The sequence below is a fragment of the Octopus bimaculoides genome, chromosome 22 (genome assembly GCF_046866305.1).
Source record: "Octopus bimaculoides isolate indiv1 chromosome 22, ASM4686630v1, whole genome shotgun sequence".
NCBI classification, from domain to species: Eukaryota; Metazoa; Mollusca; class Cephalopoda; order Octopoda; family Octopodidae; genus Octopus; species Octopus bimaculoides.
Window position 1 is genome coordinate 21,036,993 of NC_142949.1, and position 20,298 is coordinate 21,057,290.

The following is a 20,298-nucleotide window of genomic DNA, read 5'->3' on the forward strand; positions in this document are numbered from 1 at the left end:
TATGTATGTATGTATGTGTGTATGTATGTATGTATGAGTGTATGTATGTATGCATGTATGTATTTATGTATCTCGGAAATATGATGTTTCCTTTCAAACATAATGGAGAAACAATAGAGTAGAAGAATGGGGGAGGGGAGGTTCAATCGATTGGCATGTAGGTAACATGGCGGCCTCTTATTTGATTGGTAACAATGGAATGAAAAAGACAAAAAGATGACGAAGATAGCAGCTAAATCAATACAAAATCACCGATATGTTCGATTAGCTGGATCAGACGAGATAGCTTTCACTTCTCTAATCTTGCAGCCAAGGAGGTTTAGCATTATATATATATATATATATATATATATATATATATATATATATGGCGGTTTTTAATGACTGAGAAACACACACACACACACACACACACACACACACACATATATATATATATATATATATATATATATATATATATATATATGATGGTAGTCATCGTGGCAAAACTGGTGTTGCTCGAAAAAGGGATGACTATCTAAGAATATGAACATTTTCCGAAAAATGATCACGGACAGAATGGATGCGATATTTGCTTTGTATCTCTGGGGCCTGAGTTCAAATTCAACGAAGGTCAAACCTCTTTTGGGATCCACTCGAGACAGATAATCTCACCAAACTGCAAGACTGTCAAACTACATGCTTCGCGATATTTGATCAAAATCTGTGCGTCTTGCTTTAGTCTTCATCGATGATAGACTTAATCCCTCACCCAGATTCACAGCTCCATCGGGCACTTTGTGAGTCTTTAGAAGAGTTCATTCTTCTAATAATGGGATATCTTGAATACACCATATAAGAATTCACTGCAAAAGTATGAATATCCATTTCACCATTATATAAGAGAGAACTGGAAAGGATATATGGATGACTGCTTTAACATTTGGAAAGAGACCATTGACAAACTTTTGGAATTCAAATCAATACTAAAGGATATAAACCATAACATTTAATTTACAATAGAATATAGCAAAGAACAGTTCCCTTACATGGATACTATGATTAAAAAAAATATCAACAACCAAATTGTTACTGAGATTTATCATAAACCAACGAACTCGAATCAATATCACACGAAATCCATCAAAATAAATATCCCCTTTAATTTAGCGAAAAGGATTTGCAAAATAGAGTCTGGTGAAAATACAAGGGACCTCAGTCTTCAAGACCTCAGCACAACACTAGCTGAATGACAACATCCACCCTCACTTGCCAAGAAATTAAGCATTAAAACACTCAGGGAAACGAAATGTAACACACCTTATCTCAAAATACTACTGTATATATCAACTCACAACCCTAGAAACAATGAGGCATTCAACACTATTGTACAAAATCTACCTAAGCTCACTCGGGATCCCAAAATGAACAACATTCTGAAAGCACTTAAATTCATCATATATATATATATATATATATATATATATATATATATATATATATATATATATATATATATATATAAACAAAATTAAGGGATCAGCAACAGGTTGCTTCACCACATACCGAAGTTCAGAAATAGCAGCTAAAAATGCTGAAACTCCAACAGATAGCAGTTACCCGCAACTCACATAGGCAATAATGGTGCTTACATACCGAAGGGCTTGGTAAAAATTATTAATTATTAATTTATTAATAAATTGATAATCCTTTACCCTTTTAATTGTAATAATATATATATATATATATATATATATATATATATATATATATATATATATATATATAAAGTATGTTTTTTTAGAACAAAATATATTAGGTATGACCAGTTAAATGCTCAGATTGGAACATTGCCCAAAGGTCCTGGAAGAGATGTTTAAGAATATAAAATAGACCAAAAGAGCAGTCACAAGGCCCGAAATTTTGGGGAAGGGGCCAGTCGATTAGATCGACCCCAGTGCGTAAGTGGTACTTAATTTATCGACACCGAAAGAATGAAAGGCAAAGTCAACCGCGGCGGGATTTGAACTCAGAGAGAGAGAGAGAGACGAAACACCGCTAAGCAGTTCGCTCGGTATGCTAACATTTCTGCCAGCTCGCTACCTTACAGCAAGAAGTATATTAACATATAGAACTGCATTGTCACGTAAATTATATACAATATAGAATAAAGAGATGTATAAAAATTCTTACGATCGTTTCATGATTATGTAACTTATCCGAATGAAATCGAAATGGTAATCACATTGAAGCTACACAACCATTCTTCGGAGATATAAAAGAAAGAAGACCGTTCATAAATGTTTATCCGTGTTGATATATGTATGAGCCACTACACATTCTGCTTTTTTCTCTCTTTGTTTCTTTCTGTGTTCCTTTCTGTGGAAGAGCGTAGGCTCGAAACGTTAAAGACTTTTTCACTTCCCGAGCGTTATACTAATACATCTGTTTGTTGTCTACACCACCTGTCTTCGTCTTTTGTTGTGTCTTTTTTTTGAGAATTCTCCTTATACACACACACACACACACACACACACACACACACACACACACATATGTATAAACACACACACAAACACGCACACACACATTCACACACACACATAGTGTACTGTTCCGTGATAGTAAGATCTACAAAAAAGGTACTCCATTGAAGAGATAAATATTATTTAATAAACATAATACGTTTTTATGAGCTTCTAATAGTTTCATGAGATGAGAAGCAAATCAGACAGCATTTTGTAGCATGTCTGGTGCCTTCATGCAATCCTATAAGGAGCGAATTAGAGAGAGAGAGAGAGTGGAGAGGGTCTGGAGATAGATAGATAGATAGATAGATAGATAGATAGATAGATAGATAGATAGATAGATAGACAGATAGATAGATAGATAGACAGATATTAAAATAGATACAGACTGTTACACAGGCACATATGTAGGGAGCAAGGAAATCTATAAATAGACGCATTGAAAAAAGTTCTGTGAATGACTGGAAGTAAATAGTATTGTGATTGGAATTCTGTGTCCAGTTATTAATGCGGTTACACATTGCTAAAACTTGAATTATAGGATGTGTTACTAGAGTGTTTCCGTCTAAGCTGATTCCCAAGTCGATCTAAAGCCCGGACAACAAATGCCATGAACTAGGACAGAACGGACGACCGCATGGTTGTGAAGGGATGCCTCCATCCACACACACACACACACACACACACACACACACACACACACACACACACACACACACACACACACACACTGTCTATATTTTCTATATTTTCATAATACATTTTTTTTTGTATCTTATATTCAGACCCTGGCTCAAAAACCTATTCTCCAGTCACGGACGTTTTGATAAACCCTTTCGATGTGCTTATGAACCTTCTGCCTAAATTACTTCGAAAAAGAAATAAAGAAAATACGATATAACATCAATAATTCTCAATTTGCATAAAGAAAAGTTCTCATGTGAAATTTTACCAAGTCAAAGCCTCCTCCAAATATCTGGAACCTTAACACCGTAAATGTTTCAGTGATTTGTTTCAGTCTAAAACTTGATCCAATCATATCGAGTTAAATGTCTATTGATTTTTTTTTTTTATCTCATTTTGCTGCACTCCACAAATTTTCTTTCTTCTAGCTTTTGATTTTCCCAACTTTTCACATACATATACACTCCAAAATATCATTTCACCTCATTTTCGACCTCATTTCTCCTCATTTCTGACGACGTTTTAATGAAAATATACATACTTTCTATTATTCACGATTGACTTGTAAATGTTCTTTAAAAAACAAAAGACATTAATTTGGCTCTCGATAGATAAGAAGAATTTTGTTTTTTCTTGGAGAATGGATTCATTATCAGGAAACTGACTATCGCCTTATATTTGATGGATTTCGTTCGGATTTCGTCTTTAGGGAAACGATATCATCCACAACAAAATTGTTAATTAGAGCCATCACAGCTCAAACCAACATGAAGAATGCTTTACTGTGAAACTTTAGAAGTTAAAGATCAAAAAATGTTAATTATTCTCACCGCTTCTCATTCTGAATAGGTTTAATATAATTCTTTAACTTGTCCAGATTTTGACTTTCATTGTTATACTTCTTAGTTCATATTTCGAGAAAGAACTAAAAGTGTTATACAATGGAGCAAACTTGCGCCGTAGGAAAGTGAACCAAAATAGCATAGATCCCGTGTGATTGATCCCGTGTGGTGGATGAGTCTATAAACCAGGAAACCACGCGTCACACGCAATGAAAGTAGTATCAATTTGTATAGATTATTTTCATAAATTATTCTTATATATATTTTTTCTATATCGCTTGTTTCCTTTTTGTTATATCGCAATGCGATATAACAGTGGCGACGAGGATTTCCTAGCTCACACAGCCACTGTGTAGTATTGCGATGTAACACTTTTTATATCCAGTTTTGTCAAAGATTGCACAATTTTATTAGTTTCAAACAAACATGATAACCTAACAGTCAGAAATGGTTTATCTGATGAGCGAAAATCACGAAACTATGTCTCATTACGAACAGTAACCCAGCGTCACAACAAATATTAACTCTTTAAGTCTGTAATAAAGACTAAAATCTCAGTGAAAAATAAGTGGGAAAACCTGCAAGTCCGTATGCAGTCACATATAAATACAAACAGGCATAAAGATGATAACAAGTGTCAAAAGAGGGTTTTTAATGACTGGAGTGAAGTCTCAAGTGCCAGGATGTCTTGGAATGTGGCCTGGAAGACGCGATAAAGCAAACCCGGATATGTATAATAGTTCACCTCTGTTTATTATTGCTTTCTTAGACTGATTTTAATAAAGGGACATATCTTGAAATGAAAACAAATATGAAAATTAAGATATGAGGTAATAACACAGCAATTTACTCCTACTCCTTCAATCATTCTTCTATCACCGTCTCCTCCTCCTCCTCCTCTTTCTTCTTATATTGTACTTATATAAATTATAGTTATATAAATTATAGTTATATAAACTCAACGTTTGATAGCATAAATAAATGATAAATAAAGTATACCTCCACATCCCTAATATATCTTTTATATTGCTCACCCGCAGAGCTACAAATAATCTGCAAAAGACATTTGATGTTTCCTGGATCACCAAAATTGCTAAAAAATGTCACAAATATAAAAACACAAAGCGCTTTATGGCTCTCACAAATCTGGCCTCTTCGGTATTCTACGACTTAATCATTAATTGCTCCTAATTTCGCCATCGCACAAACCACAATCGTTTTCTAATCACTTAACCATTATTTACCGCTGTTTCCGCCGCCTCCTCTCCTGCATTTCTTTGAAATTAGGCACATTCATAAAATAACAACGTATAACCGCCCTTCCCTTCTCCATCAGCGCCCTCACTCCATCTCACCCACCGAACATGTGTCTTTTGATTCTCTGTCCCTTCCCTGCCATCTCCTACATTTACTTATATAAGCACAACTTCTCTATTAATTCTATGATGAACTCTGGTTAAGAGTGAAGCAAGATGTGTATAAAGATAGAATTCAATATTTATTAAAACACGTAATATGTACCTCCTAATTATAGTGTGGATCTCTTAATTTGGCTCCAGGCTCTTGTGGTAATGAACCAGTTAATTATCATTATTGTAGCTAATTCTGATTTCAAATTCCTCCGCGGTCGACTTCGCGTTTCACCCTTTCGGGGCCGATAAATTAAGTACCAGCGAAACACTGGGGTCGATGTAATCGACTAGTCCCGTTCCTCAAATTTCAGGCCTTGTGCCTACAGTAGAAAGGACTACTACTACTACAACTACTACCACCACCATCACCACCACCACCATCACCACCACCACAACCACCACCACCACCACCACTACTACTATACTACCACTACTTCTAAGGCGGCGAGTTGGTAGAATCGTTAGCACACCGGACGAAAAGCTTAGCGGCATTTCGTCCGTCGTTACGAGTTCAAATTTCATCGGGGTCGACTTTGCCTTTCATCCTTTCGGGGTCGATATATTAAGTACCAGTGAAACACTAGGATCCATGGAATCGACTGGTTCCCTCCCCAAAAATGTCAGGCCTTGTGCCTTTAGTAGAAAGGAATATTATTCTTTGGTTTGGCTCAGGTTCGGCCTTAATCCTTTTAGAATTGATGTGGGTAGCGGGTTACTTACTACTTGTAACCTTAGGGATCCACAAGTTTTCAGCAGTCTTTCAAGTGCTTAAAACCCTCCTGATAATCCTTACTGTCCCTAAGAGACAAACTTTCTGTAGGAGCTCTATCGAGCATTCTATTACAGTTTCTTTCAGTCATTTGTCTATAACTTCACTTACTATTTCCTCCGCACCAATTATCATAGGCACGGCCTTTACAGTTCTCATACTCCAAACTCTTCCTATTTCAAATATTAAGGGATCGTATGTTTTTTTCGTCCTTTTCGATCCTGGAGGGGCTAGAGTCAAACACTTTTCTCTTTGGCCAATCTCTGATCAACTTCTTCAAGTTTAACTTGAAGAGGAAAATAAGGGTGGAAAATTAAGAGTTACTTTTAGTCAATTTTTTTGAAAGACGGATGAGAGTGGCGAGAATGGTGCGGGTGAACGGGTCTGCACTGGGCATACGGTTGTAATTGGAGATGAGGAATTGAGAAAAGGCACCTGCCCCAAAAGTCAGGGTACACGTGGTTTTGTGGAGTTTTTCCATGAGCAGCCCTCAAAATGCTCCCTACTGACGATTACATACTGTTAAAATGCACATTTTTATTACGTTAAATTTGCTTACACGCAAAACCTTTACAACAAACACGTACACACACACACGCACACACACACACACACACACACATTCAATGTTTTGTCTTGTGCCGTCAATAATGTTTTTCGTGATGTAAACCTTTTTGTGGTCATTAAAGAAAATTATTGTTGTTATTGTTGTTGTTTACTTTTAATCTGCATGTTTGTTGCAATCACTTGCCAAGACACACCCAGCACCCTATAGTAAGTGAAGGATAGATATTATTATTATTATTATTATTATTATTATTATTATTATTATTATTATTATTATTATTATTTTATGTTTGACTTTTGTTTTGCATTTGTACAAGTTGGATCCAAGTCTCACCCAGAGACTTATTATTATTATTATTATTATTATTATTATTATTATTATTATTATTATTATTATTATTATTATTATTATTATTATTATTATTATTATTATTATCATCATTATTATTATTAAGGTGGCGAGCTGGCAGAATCGTTAGCACGCCGGGTGAAATGCTTAGCGGCATTTCATCTGCCGCTATGATCTGGGTTCAAATTTCACCGAGGTCATCATTGATTTTCATCCTTTCGAAGTCGATAAATTAAGTACCAGTGAAACACTGGGGTCGATGTAATCGATTAGTCCCCTCCAGTCAAATTTCAGGCCTTGTACTTATAGTAGAAAGGATTATTATTGTTGCTGTTGTTTCATGAAGCCTCCCAGCTTATTTTGCTGGGATGATGGAGAGTGTTCTACCTGTACATTCGTTTTCAGCCATGTTGATAGCTGAGTGCTGCTACTTCCGAGAGCGCCAATAACCATTGCTATACGTCCATTCTCTTCGTTGCTCACGACTTGCATATTTCCCACTTCAATTCATCATAGTTGTTCACTTTTTCTTCTTCTCTTCGATCCCGATGTCACCAGGTCATGCTTCATCATATATCAGGCATGTTTTTCTTTTCTTTTCTCTTCATCATAATCGGGCGTGTTTCCGATATTTAATCTAATGGTCACACCGAATGGTTGCATCCTACAGGATTTTGCAAACCTCATTCTTAATAACTCCTTCTGAGATTTGATCATACCACCTCTTTGATTTTGTAGGCCATAATTTCCATAAAGCGCCCAATGGGTCATCCCTGTCACATTGTCATGTCTTTTCTATTCACGTTGTGTCAATTTCGGACATCCGATAACAATGTGCTACACTGCTTCACCCCTCTCATCACGTATTCTGTATTTTTCGCTCTCAGTTTTCGCTCATAATGTTTGTCCTCAATGCTTGTTCTTATGCCATGCATACAAGTGCTTCTGTTTCTATCTTCAGGTCACTCCTCCACATCCATAGCGACCGGCCTTCTGTATCTGTCTTTGCACACGTGTCTCTTGCAAACTGACCGTACATTTTCCCCTTTCCCTGCCATTTTTTGCGTGTGTGTGTGTGTGTGTGTGTGTGTGCGCGTGTGTGTGTGCGTGTGCGTGCGTGCGTGCGTGCGTGCGTGCGTGCGTCCGTGCATGCATGCATGTGTATTTTTATCCTTTTTAAATTTCTCTTTTTTAGCACAATTTTAAGTTTTTATGATGCTGGACTTCTTCACATGCATTAACAATGGTTCCACGGCATTTTTACATACCTGACTTAAATGTTTTCCCCTGATTCAGCACAGTTCTGAAACTGATCAAAACTCTCTGCTGAGATGAAATGTTCTCTGCACTTTCAATAGTTTCCGTGTCTTCGTATTCATACTTATCAGTTCTTTCTTCTGTCAGTTTATGATTCCAATTCCATACCGAAGTGATGCTATCACCCATGTATTCACAGCTTGGATTTTATTCCGTCCAGTCAATTTTGAGCGCCACTCTAATATTAGCCTCCGGACATATTCTTTCCTCGGCTGTTCTTTTGTTAACTTCTCCACGATTTCATTGTATGCCAAAGTATTCATAACCTTCCTTTTCATTTTGCTTCATCACTTCCCTGTTTGGTAATTCTATTCCAGCGAAGGACTGTACCTTGCATTTTTTTCAGGCTCTTAATAAAAAGAATTATTGCAAGAAAGATCATGGGTGAAGGATTTATGGGTACGAGTCTTTCTCTGTATTCATATATCAGATTGTGTTCTTTTGAGATATTCATAAATAGAATATGAAAATAACGAAGAAAGTTCTCCCATTTCCCTTCTCTGTACAGATTTTTCTGCCGAGAAACTTACTCAACTCTTGTTACTTCGGTTATCCATGTCTGCAAAACAATGTTAAGTTCTTTTTTTAGTTCAAGGTCTAAAGTATAAACTGTTCCAACACACTTTAAGGTTTATTTATCTATTGATGAAGTGTTTTTAAATCAAAATGTCAGTATTTTGGGTTTGTTAGTGTCTGACAGTAATTACAAAAGATTTCATCTAAGATTATATTTGTAATCTCGTTAAACACAAAGTACATACGACCTTCCAAACTCTTGCAAAAATATCAAATTTTGAACACTTACGTCATTATTTACACAAGCACTTAAACAGGCAGAGAAATATACTGCATGCATTCACAAAAGAAAGCCAGCATACATACACACACGTAAGAAAAACCCACATACATACATGTCTCATCTATTCTTTTACTAAATTTTATATTTATTTTACAAGGGAATTTAATTGAAGCTTTTTAATTGCGGCGGTCTAACAAGGTTCGTTATTTCTGCTTTTGCAGGAAAAAGTAAATATCATCCCGATGCAAAAACACTTCTAAGTTGCCTTACTTTTTTGATGAAGGACCTGCAATTACAGACATTATCAGAAGCCTTCTCTGATTTCCCACGGAGCTAAATCAACTGCTGTGAACTCCTGTGTTTTGTATTTCCTGTAATTAGTTGTGTGTGTGTGTGTGTGTGTGTGTGTGTGTGTGTGTGTGTGTGTGTGTGGTAATAATAGGTTTGAATTCTATCAGTACATGTTTACCATTTGTCAATAAAATAAAGGCTGATATATTCTAATACAATGAGTCAACAGATTAGAAATTCAAATTACGCTTGTATTTTCTCTTAGTTATGAACTCAATATATTAAAACTTATCTATTCTGTTTACCTAAGTTTATTAACGTAAACTTGGGTACACGCACAAGCATACGTACACACACACACACACACATCTATATCCACAAACAGTGGCGAACTGGATCTAAAGATATTGGTTGCCTGGAGACTAGGGGGTGGCTCCCGCAACTACAAGGTGGCCCACCACATTGCTATCATTTAATTTTTTCTTTTTGTTAAAAGTATTCTTTTCAACTGTCTACAAACGCAGCCAGGCTGAAATAATTTAACGCATTCTTCCACGAGTGAATAAAAAAAATTCTCAAACTTGAGGGATGGGCCCTTTAGATACTAATATGCGCCCCCATATATGGACTCTAATGGCACAGGGGCCCACTTGCCATCGGGCAAGCTAGCAACCTAGTTAGTCCGCCACCGTCCATAAAAGAAAAATGCAATAGTCACCAATTGTGACTATAGGCGTAGGAGTGGCTGTGTGGTCAGTAGATTGCTTACCAACTACACGGTTCCGGGTTCAGTCCCACTGCGTGGCACCTTGGGCAAGTGTCTTCTACTATAGCCTCGGGCCGACCAAAGCCTTGTGAATGGATTTGGTAGACGGAAACTGAAAGAAGCCCGTCGTATATATATATATATATATATATATATGTGTGTGTGTGTGTGTGTGTGTGTGTGTGTGTGTGTGTGTGTGTATGTATGTATGTATGTGTGTCTGTGTTTGTCCCCCCCCCCCAACATCGCTTGAGAACCGATGCTGGTGAGCTTACGTCTCCGTAACCTAGCGGTTTGGCAAAAGAGACCGATAGAATAAGTACTAGGCTTCCAAAGAATAAGTCCTGAGGTCGATTTGCTCGACTAAAGGCGGTGCTCCAGTATGGCCACAGTCAAATGATTGAAACAAGTAAAAGAGTAAAAGAGAGAGTAAAAGAATAAGGGTACTGAAACACCTATAATGAAAGAAATAAGAGTTGGTACTCTTAATGCCGTATGAAGCGCATAATATGTATACAGTGATAGAGGCAATAACTGTCCCATGAGCGAGTCTAGGTTCACTGCACTAGTTTCGTCTATCAGTCGTATACTCGTCAGTATAAAATATATTTACCGTATAAATTCATGGCTGATTTAGCGGAATGCTAATGTGCATATCCATATATAACCATATATAAAGTAGATAGATACATCCTACATACATGTACAAAAAATGGGTGAATGTATAAATGAGTGTGTGTGTGTGTGTGTGTGTGTGTATGTGTGTGTGTGTGTGTATCTATACTTACAAGCGTCGGTACTTATGTATTTGTCTTGTAATAATGTCACCATTTTTCAACCAAACAAAACCAAATTTCACAGCGAGACGCCAAACAAAAATTTCCAGGAGAGAAATCTCCTTGTAAGTAAAGGAAGAATGTGCAATTCATGTTGCTGTGTAATTCATGTTGCATATTTCAGACCTCATTAGGTCAGAGTTGTCGACTCAAACCTGTAGATATATGGCTATGGTTTTACATACAAAAAGTGGATTACGAATTATTTTGATTAATAAAATTTGTACAATTGTTAATCTTCATATATTTTATCTAATTTATATGTATGTTTTTTGCGTATGCTTTTTTTTTAAATGCATACACACCCACCGTTGCACACGCGCGTCTCTGTGGGTCATGCTTTATATTTGTTTCTTGAAGCAAGGTTGGTAGACTCGTTTAAGGCGTCTTACAAAATGCCTCCGAAATAATTACCTCCCTTTACTTTCTGAGCTCAAACAGCGACTTTATCTTACTCGCTTCTGTGATCGATAAAATAAAGTCCAATTTAGAGATAGGGGTGGAATGGGATGCAAAATAAATGACTGCTCTCCTCCAAACCATCAATAGGGTTAATCACCTGTTGAAGGATTTGTATGATCGATGAAATGTCAATCAATTATCTTTATTGATCTGAACTAGTACGTGCATAGAGAGCAGTAATTATATTTAACTCTCACTCTCTCACTTGTTATCTGCCGTATATAGGTTCCACAGGTACACATCATATACATACAAATCTCTACACTGCTGGAATGTGTGCGCGCATGTGTAATAAATACGAACGTACACATGAATGTATGCCTGCCTGCATGTATGTTTATTTGCATATATGTATATATAAATATATATATATATATATATATACGCAGGTTGTCAGTCCTCCCTACAAATTCAAAGCTTTACACATGATAAACGAGTAGCGTTGTCACCGCCGCCTGCCTTCAGCGCTTTTCATATTAGCAACAGGGCAATACATACAACAGCAGCGCTAGTTGTAGTGGCGGCGGCGGCGGCGGCGGCGGTGGCGATGGAGGTAGGGGGTACATTGGACATTGAACATACGAGCAAACCGTTTGTGTTTCTTTTTTTCTTTTGTTTCTTTTTTTCTTTAAAGCGGGGTGCTGGTAGAATCGTTAGCACGCCGGGCAAAATGTTTAGCGGTCCGTCTTTACGTTCAAATTCCGCCAAGTCGACTTTGTCTTTCGTCTTTTAGGGAGTCGATTAAATAAGTAGCAGTTGGGCACTGGCATCGATGTAAACTGCTTACCCTAAAGTTTCAGGCCCTCTGTCTAGAGAAGAATAAATTATTATTATTGTTGTTCTCGTTATGCAAAGTGTGAGGCGTCACGCATAAGAAAATTACCACCACCACTACCACCACCACTACCACCACCACTACTACTATTACTATTACCAGGAAGCTTCATGAGCCAACTGAGGGGAAAGCTACATGGTCGTCCGACCTGCTAGAAACAATAGCCGAATCTTCTTCAAATGACATCCTACTATCTTACTGGGTTGAAAAAAAAAAGACACGTCAATTAATCTCGTAGATAGCCAAATCGGAGGTGATCGTCACGGCTGGATCTGACCTGGGATTGGCAAAACGTTAGCATATAAAATCTGTTCTATAATGTAGTTTCAATTAACATTTAACGAAACGTGAGGTCACGGTTGGTGTAGTTGTGAGTTATACTGGATCTGCCTGATCAGCTGACCTGGTGCTAAACAACAACGCTCTACATTTCTCATACCTAACCTCATAACCCCCCACCACTACAGCTACCTTGACTATTGTAACTACTCCCACTACTACTTCCATTATTACAACTATAACAGCTGCTGCTATGTTGTTAATAAGGTTTTCCTTGTTCTCAGTACTTGGTACGCTGTAAAGACAACCTCCACTTCATTCACTCACTCACTCACTTTACTTCTCTCTACCTTTCACTCTTCTATTTCTCCTCTTCCTTCTCTCAACACTCGCGCGCTTTTTCACTTCCTCACTTTTAACGCTACTAAAACTTCAGCTTTTTTTTTTTTTTAATTAACATTATAATTAGTATATTAATTATAATGTTTAGTATAGGTACAAGACCAGAAATTTCAGGTGGTGGAGTTTTATTAATTAAATTTTATCGACCCCAGAGACAGAACCGTCTTAACAATATCATAAACCACTGAATCAAACCATACCCCGGGGAGCCCAGTCTTTTAATAGATAGATCCAGCCCCTAGTGCTGTGTCAATCCAAAGCATACGTCCTGTTTGTTTATGCCTTAAGACTACCCTGCCCAGAAATGAGGAAAGCAAACTCGACAGGATTTGAACTCAGAAAGGAAAAGATATCTCTAGATTCTATCAATTCCCCGGCCTAATAAAAATAGTTATCTCTAAATTTGGGGTACAAAGCCAGCAACTTTAAAGGGGCAAGTCGATTACATCCAGAGACAACAAAACTGGAACTTTATTTTATCGACCCCGAAAGGTTGAGAAGATAAGTCGACGCATACATACACGCATACATGTACAAAAATGTGTATGTTAAAACACACACATACAGACATGCGTATATACACACAACAGCAAAAACCGTTATTCAGAAAATTCAGAAAGTTTTTGCTGTGATTTGGTATATTTTCTTCTTTTCAGGTTATAATAATGATTCCCCTCCTGGGTCAAAAACTTCAGTAATCCGTTCTGCTCTTCTTCAAACAGCAAAGTTAGTCTGATATCGTTATTACATCAGTAATCGAATGATAACATTAAGTAAACGATATTACAATATATTAGGCGTATTGGGACCCACTCGTTTTGATAGCAACAAGCAATAGCTAATTGCATTACCTCTGATTATAATAAGCGATATCCATTATAGCTCCATACATCCAGCAGTATATATATCAGATGGTGTGTATAATACAGAAAAGAGGCGGATGAATAGCGAGAGATGGCAACGGAACGAGAAAGACCGTTTGACTGGTTGACTCTGAGAAGCGCGCGCATGTTGTAGAGAAAAGCAACACACACATGTATAAAATATATATGACATATATTTAATGTATATGTGTATACCTATATACATATATGTTTTGCTTATACCCTTATGCGTATATATATATATGTATATATGTGTGTGCAATGTGTGTATATCTACATATAGAAACTGTTCTCTCGTTGGCACTTTTCAAGGCAAGGACCTGAATTTCTTCTCACATCTCACAACTTTAAACGACGGACAACTGTCGTCGTCAAGGCAGTAACACAGAAAAAAAAACCTCCACCTTTAACTGCAGCTTTGTGTGTGCATTTTGTGCATGGGTGTATAGTTATGTGACGTGTACCAACTAAACACAAATTTCCCCAGGTACGTTTATAGACCAATCTGTCTTTGTGTTTGTGGAGAGCGAAAGAGAGAGAGGAGGGAGAGAGAATGTGAACACACACACACATCATCGAAGTTCTTCACACACTTTTTCTCTTTCATTGTAACACTTTCTTTCATAGTCGTTCGCCGCTCTTTCATTCACATTTTCCCAGTTTAATCACATACACACGCGCCTGATAAATAGACATTTTAATCAAGCTACTGTTGAGTGAGAGAGAGAGCTAGAAAGTGAGTAGAATGTGAAGAAAAAGAAGGGAAAAAGCGACGAAACTAAATCGTGGAAAAACAGTATGGATCCTGCGTTTAGAGAGAAATATTTGGACGGATTCCCTTAAAATCGATCCATCCTGCGGAATCTGATTACTTGGATTTAAGTTTTTGTCCAACAAACACACGCGAAAGTTGAAAAAGAGGAGGAGAAAAGAGTGACATACATACATGTATACATAAAGAAAGCAAGGTGCACAAACGAGGAGGATATGAGAGAGACAAGTTTTAACAAATGTTATATGTAATATGTTTATGGACTGACTGGAGAAAGAAGGGGAAAAAATAAAGAAAAGAATAAGAAAACAGCAGTAAAGATAAACGAGGAAGGAATGAAGAAAGAATGGGAAAATAAGAGAGCGATAGAATGAATTAGGAATGAAAGAAAGGAAAAATACAGTTTGAATGAGAAAGGAAGGAAAAAAGAAATTTTAAAACGAAATGCAGAAAGGGAAAAGGAATTTTGCTTCCGAGAAACAAGTTGAGTGGAGGAAAGTAGAACAACAACAACAGGAATAATCAGTTAAATGCCAGCATCGACAACAACAACCGCAAGAACACAATTCCTCCAGTGACGACAACAACATACTACTACAGTGACTTCGGCTGCTTTAACCACTACCACTGCTACTACAACTACTACTACTACTACTAACATTAACAATACTGACAGGCAGCAGCAGCAGCAGTGACAAGCAGGAACCACCACGTTATTTCAATATAATACACACGTTTGTCGAAGAGACAAGTTCGTGGGGCTTTTTCTCCCCCCCTCTTCCGTTTCTCTTATCTTCATTTTTTTTTTCGTTTATTACATTTTCGTTTTGTTTCTGTTTTTTTTTTTTTATTATTTAATTATACTTTCGGAGAAACTTATTTTTGTTGCTGCTGTTGCAATTTATATTACTCGGTTGGCGGAAAGAAACTCCAGCAAAAGAACCAAAAAAAAGGTGGAAAAAAAAAAATTAAACTGTGGAATCAACAACAACAATAACTGTATATGGCGAAGAAGTCGAACCAAAGTGGAGGAGGCTGATGAGGAAGCTCCGTTTCCAAACAGTATTAGAACCGTTTTGTGGAGAAGTTGTTACCTTAAAGTTGTGGAGATGCTAACACTGGAGTACTCTATGCACTGATATTATATACATCGACACACACATGGGTGTATAAATGTATACCAGTAATATACAAGGCGTTTTTCTTTGCTTTTTGGATTAATCACAAATTAATTACAGCTTAACAACTTACACAACTTTACCATCATCATCATCATCATCACCAACACCAGCTTAAAATTAACAACGAAAACTGTTATTATTATTAGCAATAGTAGTATAACAGCTACAAAATACATTTTCTTACTAACCACTACGACTATAGCAACAACAACAACTACTACTACTAGTACTATTACAATCAAACACTACAATAAGTCTTACAACCACCACCAACACTATTATCATTCCAACCATTTTCACCACTGCAATTTACTACTACCACTAGTGCTACTATTACCGCTATTACTGCAATCACCACCAACAATAACAAAAAATAACATTATCATTATTATCCATAATATTCAACAACAAAAAGATTATCATAATTATTATAATTACAACTAGAGAATCGGGTATTTTTGAGAGAAAAAAAATTCGAAGAATATTCATTTTTTTTTTTTTTGTTCTGTTCTCACTTTCACAAATACGTAAAAAATATAATTTTTTTGTTTGATAGAAAATAAATTTTTTTCCTCCGCTACAAAAAAAAACCCAAAACAAAAGTCATGAGCTTTGAAATCCCGGAGGGTCTTGGTGATATGCTGAGAGATTTCACTGTAGCAGTTCTACGAGAGAGGCCGGCTGACATCTACGACTTCGCAATAGACTATTTCACGAGGGTGCGAGAAAATCGGAAGCCTAAGACGGTCCCCATGTACATCATGGTGGATGAGGGCGAAGCTGGAGAACCAGAACCATCATCGATGAAACCTAAAACCAATTTCTCGAATCGAGCTGCACGTCGACATTCTGTTTCAGCCGAAAAGTATGACCCCGAAGCTGATGACGATGATGAGAAAGTCGTCCACCCGAAAACGGACGAACAACGTCGACGTCTGACAGAAGCTGTTAGCGGCATTTTAATATTCCGATCTTTAGATTCCGACCAAATGCAGGAAGTTCTTGATGCAATGTTCGGGAAAAAGGTGAGTGCTGGGGAAGAAGTGATCTCCCAAGGAGATGATGGAGATAATTTTTATGTGATAGACAGCGGAATTTACGATGTATTTGTGGAAACTAACGGAACTACCAGGAAAGTCCACCAGTTCGTAGATACGGGCAGTTTCGGTGAGTTAGCACTTTTGTATAACAAGCCGCGATCGGCGACCGTTACTGTTGTGTCGGAAGGGGGCATGTTATGGGCGATGGACCGAAATTCATTTCGGCGAATCGTTCTGAAAAGAGCTTGCAATAAACGCAAAATGTACGAGGATTTCCTGGAAAATGTACCCATTTTGAAATCGCTCGACCAGTACGAAAGAATGAGTTTGGCCGATGCACTGGTCTCGCAAAACTACTCGGACCAAACCCAGATCATCAAGCAGGGTGACGGAGCTGACGGTATGTATTTTGTGGAAAGGGGTGAGATAAGGGTCACCATTTGCCATAAACCAGACGACCCAGAAGGAGAAGTAGAGGAGGTGGGTCGATTGTGCAAAGGATCGTATTTCGGAGAACTGGCTCTTATAGAAAATAAACCACGGTCAGCCAACGTATACGCAGTGGGTGACATACAGGTGGCATTTTTACAAAGAGACTCTTTTGAACGGTTGTTAGGGTCGTGTTTGGATATCATGAAAAGAAATAGCGAACTTTATAAACAGTACACGGAACAGACGAAGTGATATGTACGATTCATATATAAACACACACACACACATGCATTGCATATATTTATACACAATGTAAGTATATATAAATATATATACACACACACACACACACACTCAGACACAATGTATAGATTGCATACCTTTACACAGCACACAATGTTCCATGTGATTTTTCCAATATATGTAATTATATGTGAATATATATATGTATGTATATATATATATATATATATATATATATATATATATATATATATATATATATGCATGTATATATATATATATATATATATATATGCATGTATATATATATATATATATATATATATATATATATACACGCACACACACATACAATATATATAATTATGTATAGTTGTGCTCACATATTTACAAAACATACACACGCGCACACACAAATTCATACAATTCCAAACATATACACACACGCACACGTCCGTCTATGTGATATATTATTTCAAGTGATGTATTTAATAAAAGCATTTTACACACACAAACACCTCACACACCCAAAAGCTACCATATGCACGCAACATTTACATGCATACACACACACATTCTACGTACACACACTATATAGTGTAAAAGACAAGAATGAACTTCAATGTGAAATTGTGATATAGCGACAACGTATGTATATGCATGCGTATATATGTGCATACATACACACATGAAATAGTTAATACACAGTGTGTGTGTGTATATATATATATATATATATATATATATATATATATGCACTCGCATACACACATGCTAAGAATGGCAAAATATAAACAACAAAAATAGATAAAAAAAACAAATATATATATACACCCACGTATGTATATTTACATATATATAGAAAATAACAAAAACTACTACTATTACAGAGAGTATATATATATATATAATATTTGTTATATTTCTGTTTATTTTGTGTTTTGAATTGTTGTTGAATGAAACGATAAATATTGAAAAAAAATATGAAAATAATACAAAAAAAATGATAAACAGGAAAAGAAAAGGAAAAATATATTAAAAGGAAATATTTAAATTCTAAAAAGGTATTTTTTTATGCTTTGTTTTGAAATGTATCATTTTCCCCTTTTCAATCGCAATCAAGGGTGCCCCCTTATTTTTCTGGTCTGTGGTACACACTCCACCCTCGACAACGTCCAACACTTCACTACAGCCATCACACATTTATCTAAACAAGCACCTTCTTTTAAAACAATGCCTTCTTATTGTTGTTGTTGTTGTTGTTGTTATGCATTATTGCTGCAGTTGATGCTATTCATGTTGGTGCTACTGGGGCTGCACGCACGCAAACACTATAGTTGCTGCTATGATTCTCACAAATTTGTATATACATAATAAATGTATATATGTATGTGTGTGTGTGTGTGTACACACATACACTCTTGATAAACCTTTCACATCTATTTCACTCTGTGTAAGCGACCAAAAGCCCAGTTATTTGAGGAAATTGACATCTGCTGAATGACTGAGTTCAGAAGTTCTTGACTATTTCTGTGGCACATTTACCGATCACCTAATTCTCACACAGATCAGCAGGTCACAAACACACACATGATGCAATTTCCATCAAAATAATACCACAATATAATATGACCACTTAAATGCCAAATGTTGGTACAATAAATACATCTATCTATTCTGCCCAGAAACTTCACTTCTATATCAGATAATGTTTGTCACGATTTCTATGTTCAAATCTGCTCCAAACTATTACTCTCTTTCTCTCTCTCTCTCTCTCTCACACACACACACACATACAGGTATGTGTGTTTAAATGAATGTATTTATGCAATTTAGTATACACTAAGATGTATATGTGCATGTGTGCATAAATGCATCTATATATACACATGTATCTATGTGTGTCATATATTTAAATATTTTTATTTGTGTGTGTGCCTCAATATATATATTTATATACATACATACACACACACATATATATATATTTATATATAATATGTATGTATGTATATATATATATAGTTGAAATATATTGTATAGAACCAAGTTCTCCATCTGACACCACTTTTTAAATCATGAAATTGTGAAACTGGTGAAATAAAGAAGAAAATGTAAATAAACCTTCTTAAAGACAGTAATCTTATTTTCAGCTCCTTTTCTCTGTGTGCATGTATGTATATATATATATAATATTATGTATGTATGTAGAAAGAGAGAGAGCACTTACATCAGTACATCAGTTTAGCTTTGCCTTTCAGTACAGACCATTGTCAAAGCTACATGAAGATTTATTTAGATATTAAATATAGATAACTTAGCAGATATGTATGGAATTTTAATCTTGGTGCTCAGCTATGTGTGTATGTATATATATATATATCAGTGCATAATGTCCAAGAGACTATTTAATTGTATAAATGCTGACATTCACACAGAGGAGTGTGCCTAGTATCTAGTAATTGAAAAAGTTGCAACTGTATATGTGTATGATATTTTTTAAACATATATGTGTGTGTGTGTGTGTGTATGCATGTTGTATGCATGTAAAATATCCCATTCCTTCAGACTGAGAGGAAAAGCCCAAATTATCAGTCCAAAGACTCCTGGTGAACCCCAATTATTA

At 36.3% G+C, this 20,298-nt stretch overlaps 1 protein-coding gene across 1 annotated transcript; it reads left to right on the forward strand.

The window, feature by feature from the left end:
• The first annotated feature begins 12,066 nt into the window (after window positions 1-12,066).
• Window positions 12,067-19,809, forward strand: LOC106867313 (cAMP-dependent protein kinase type II regulatory subunit). Its single transcript, XM_052975696.2, has one exon. It carries the CDS (start codon window positions 16,563-16,565, stop codon window positions 17,679-17,681), a length of 1,119 nt encoding a protein of 372 aa, XP_052831656.1. The 5' UTR covers window positions 12,067-16,562; the 3' UTR covers window positions 17,682-19,809.
• The last annotated feature ends 489 nt before the right edge of the window (window positions 19,810-20,298 follow it).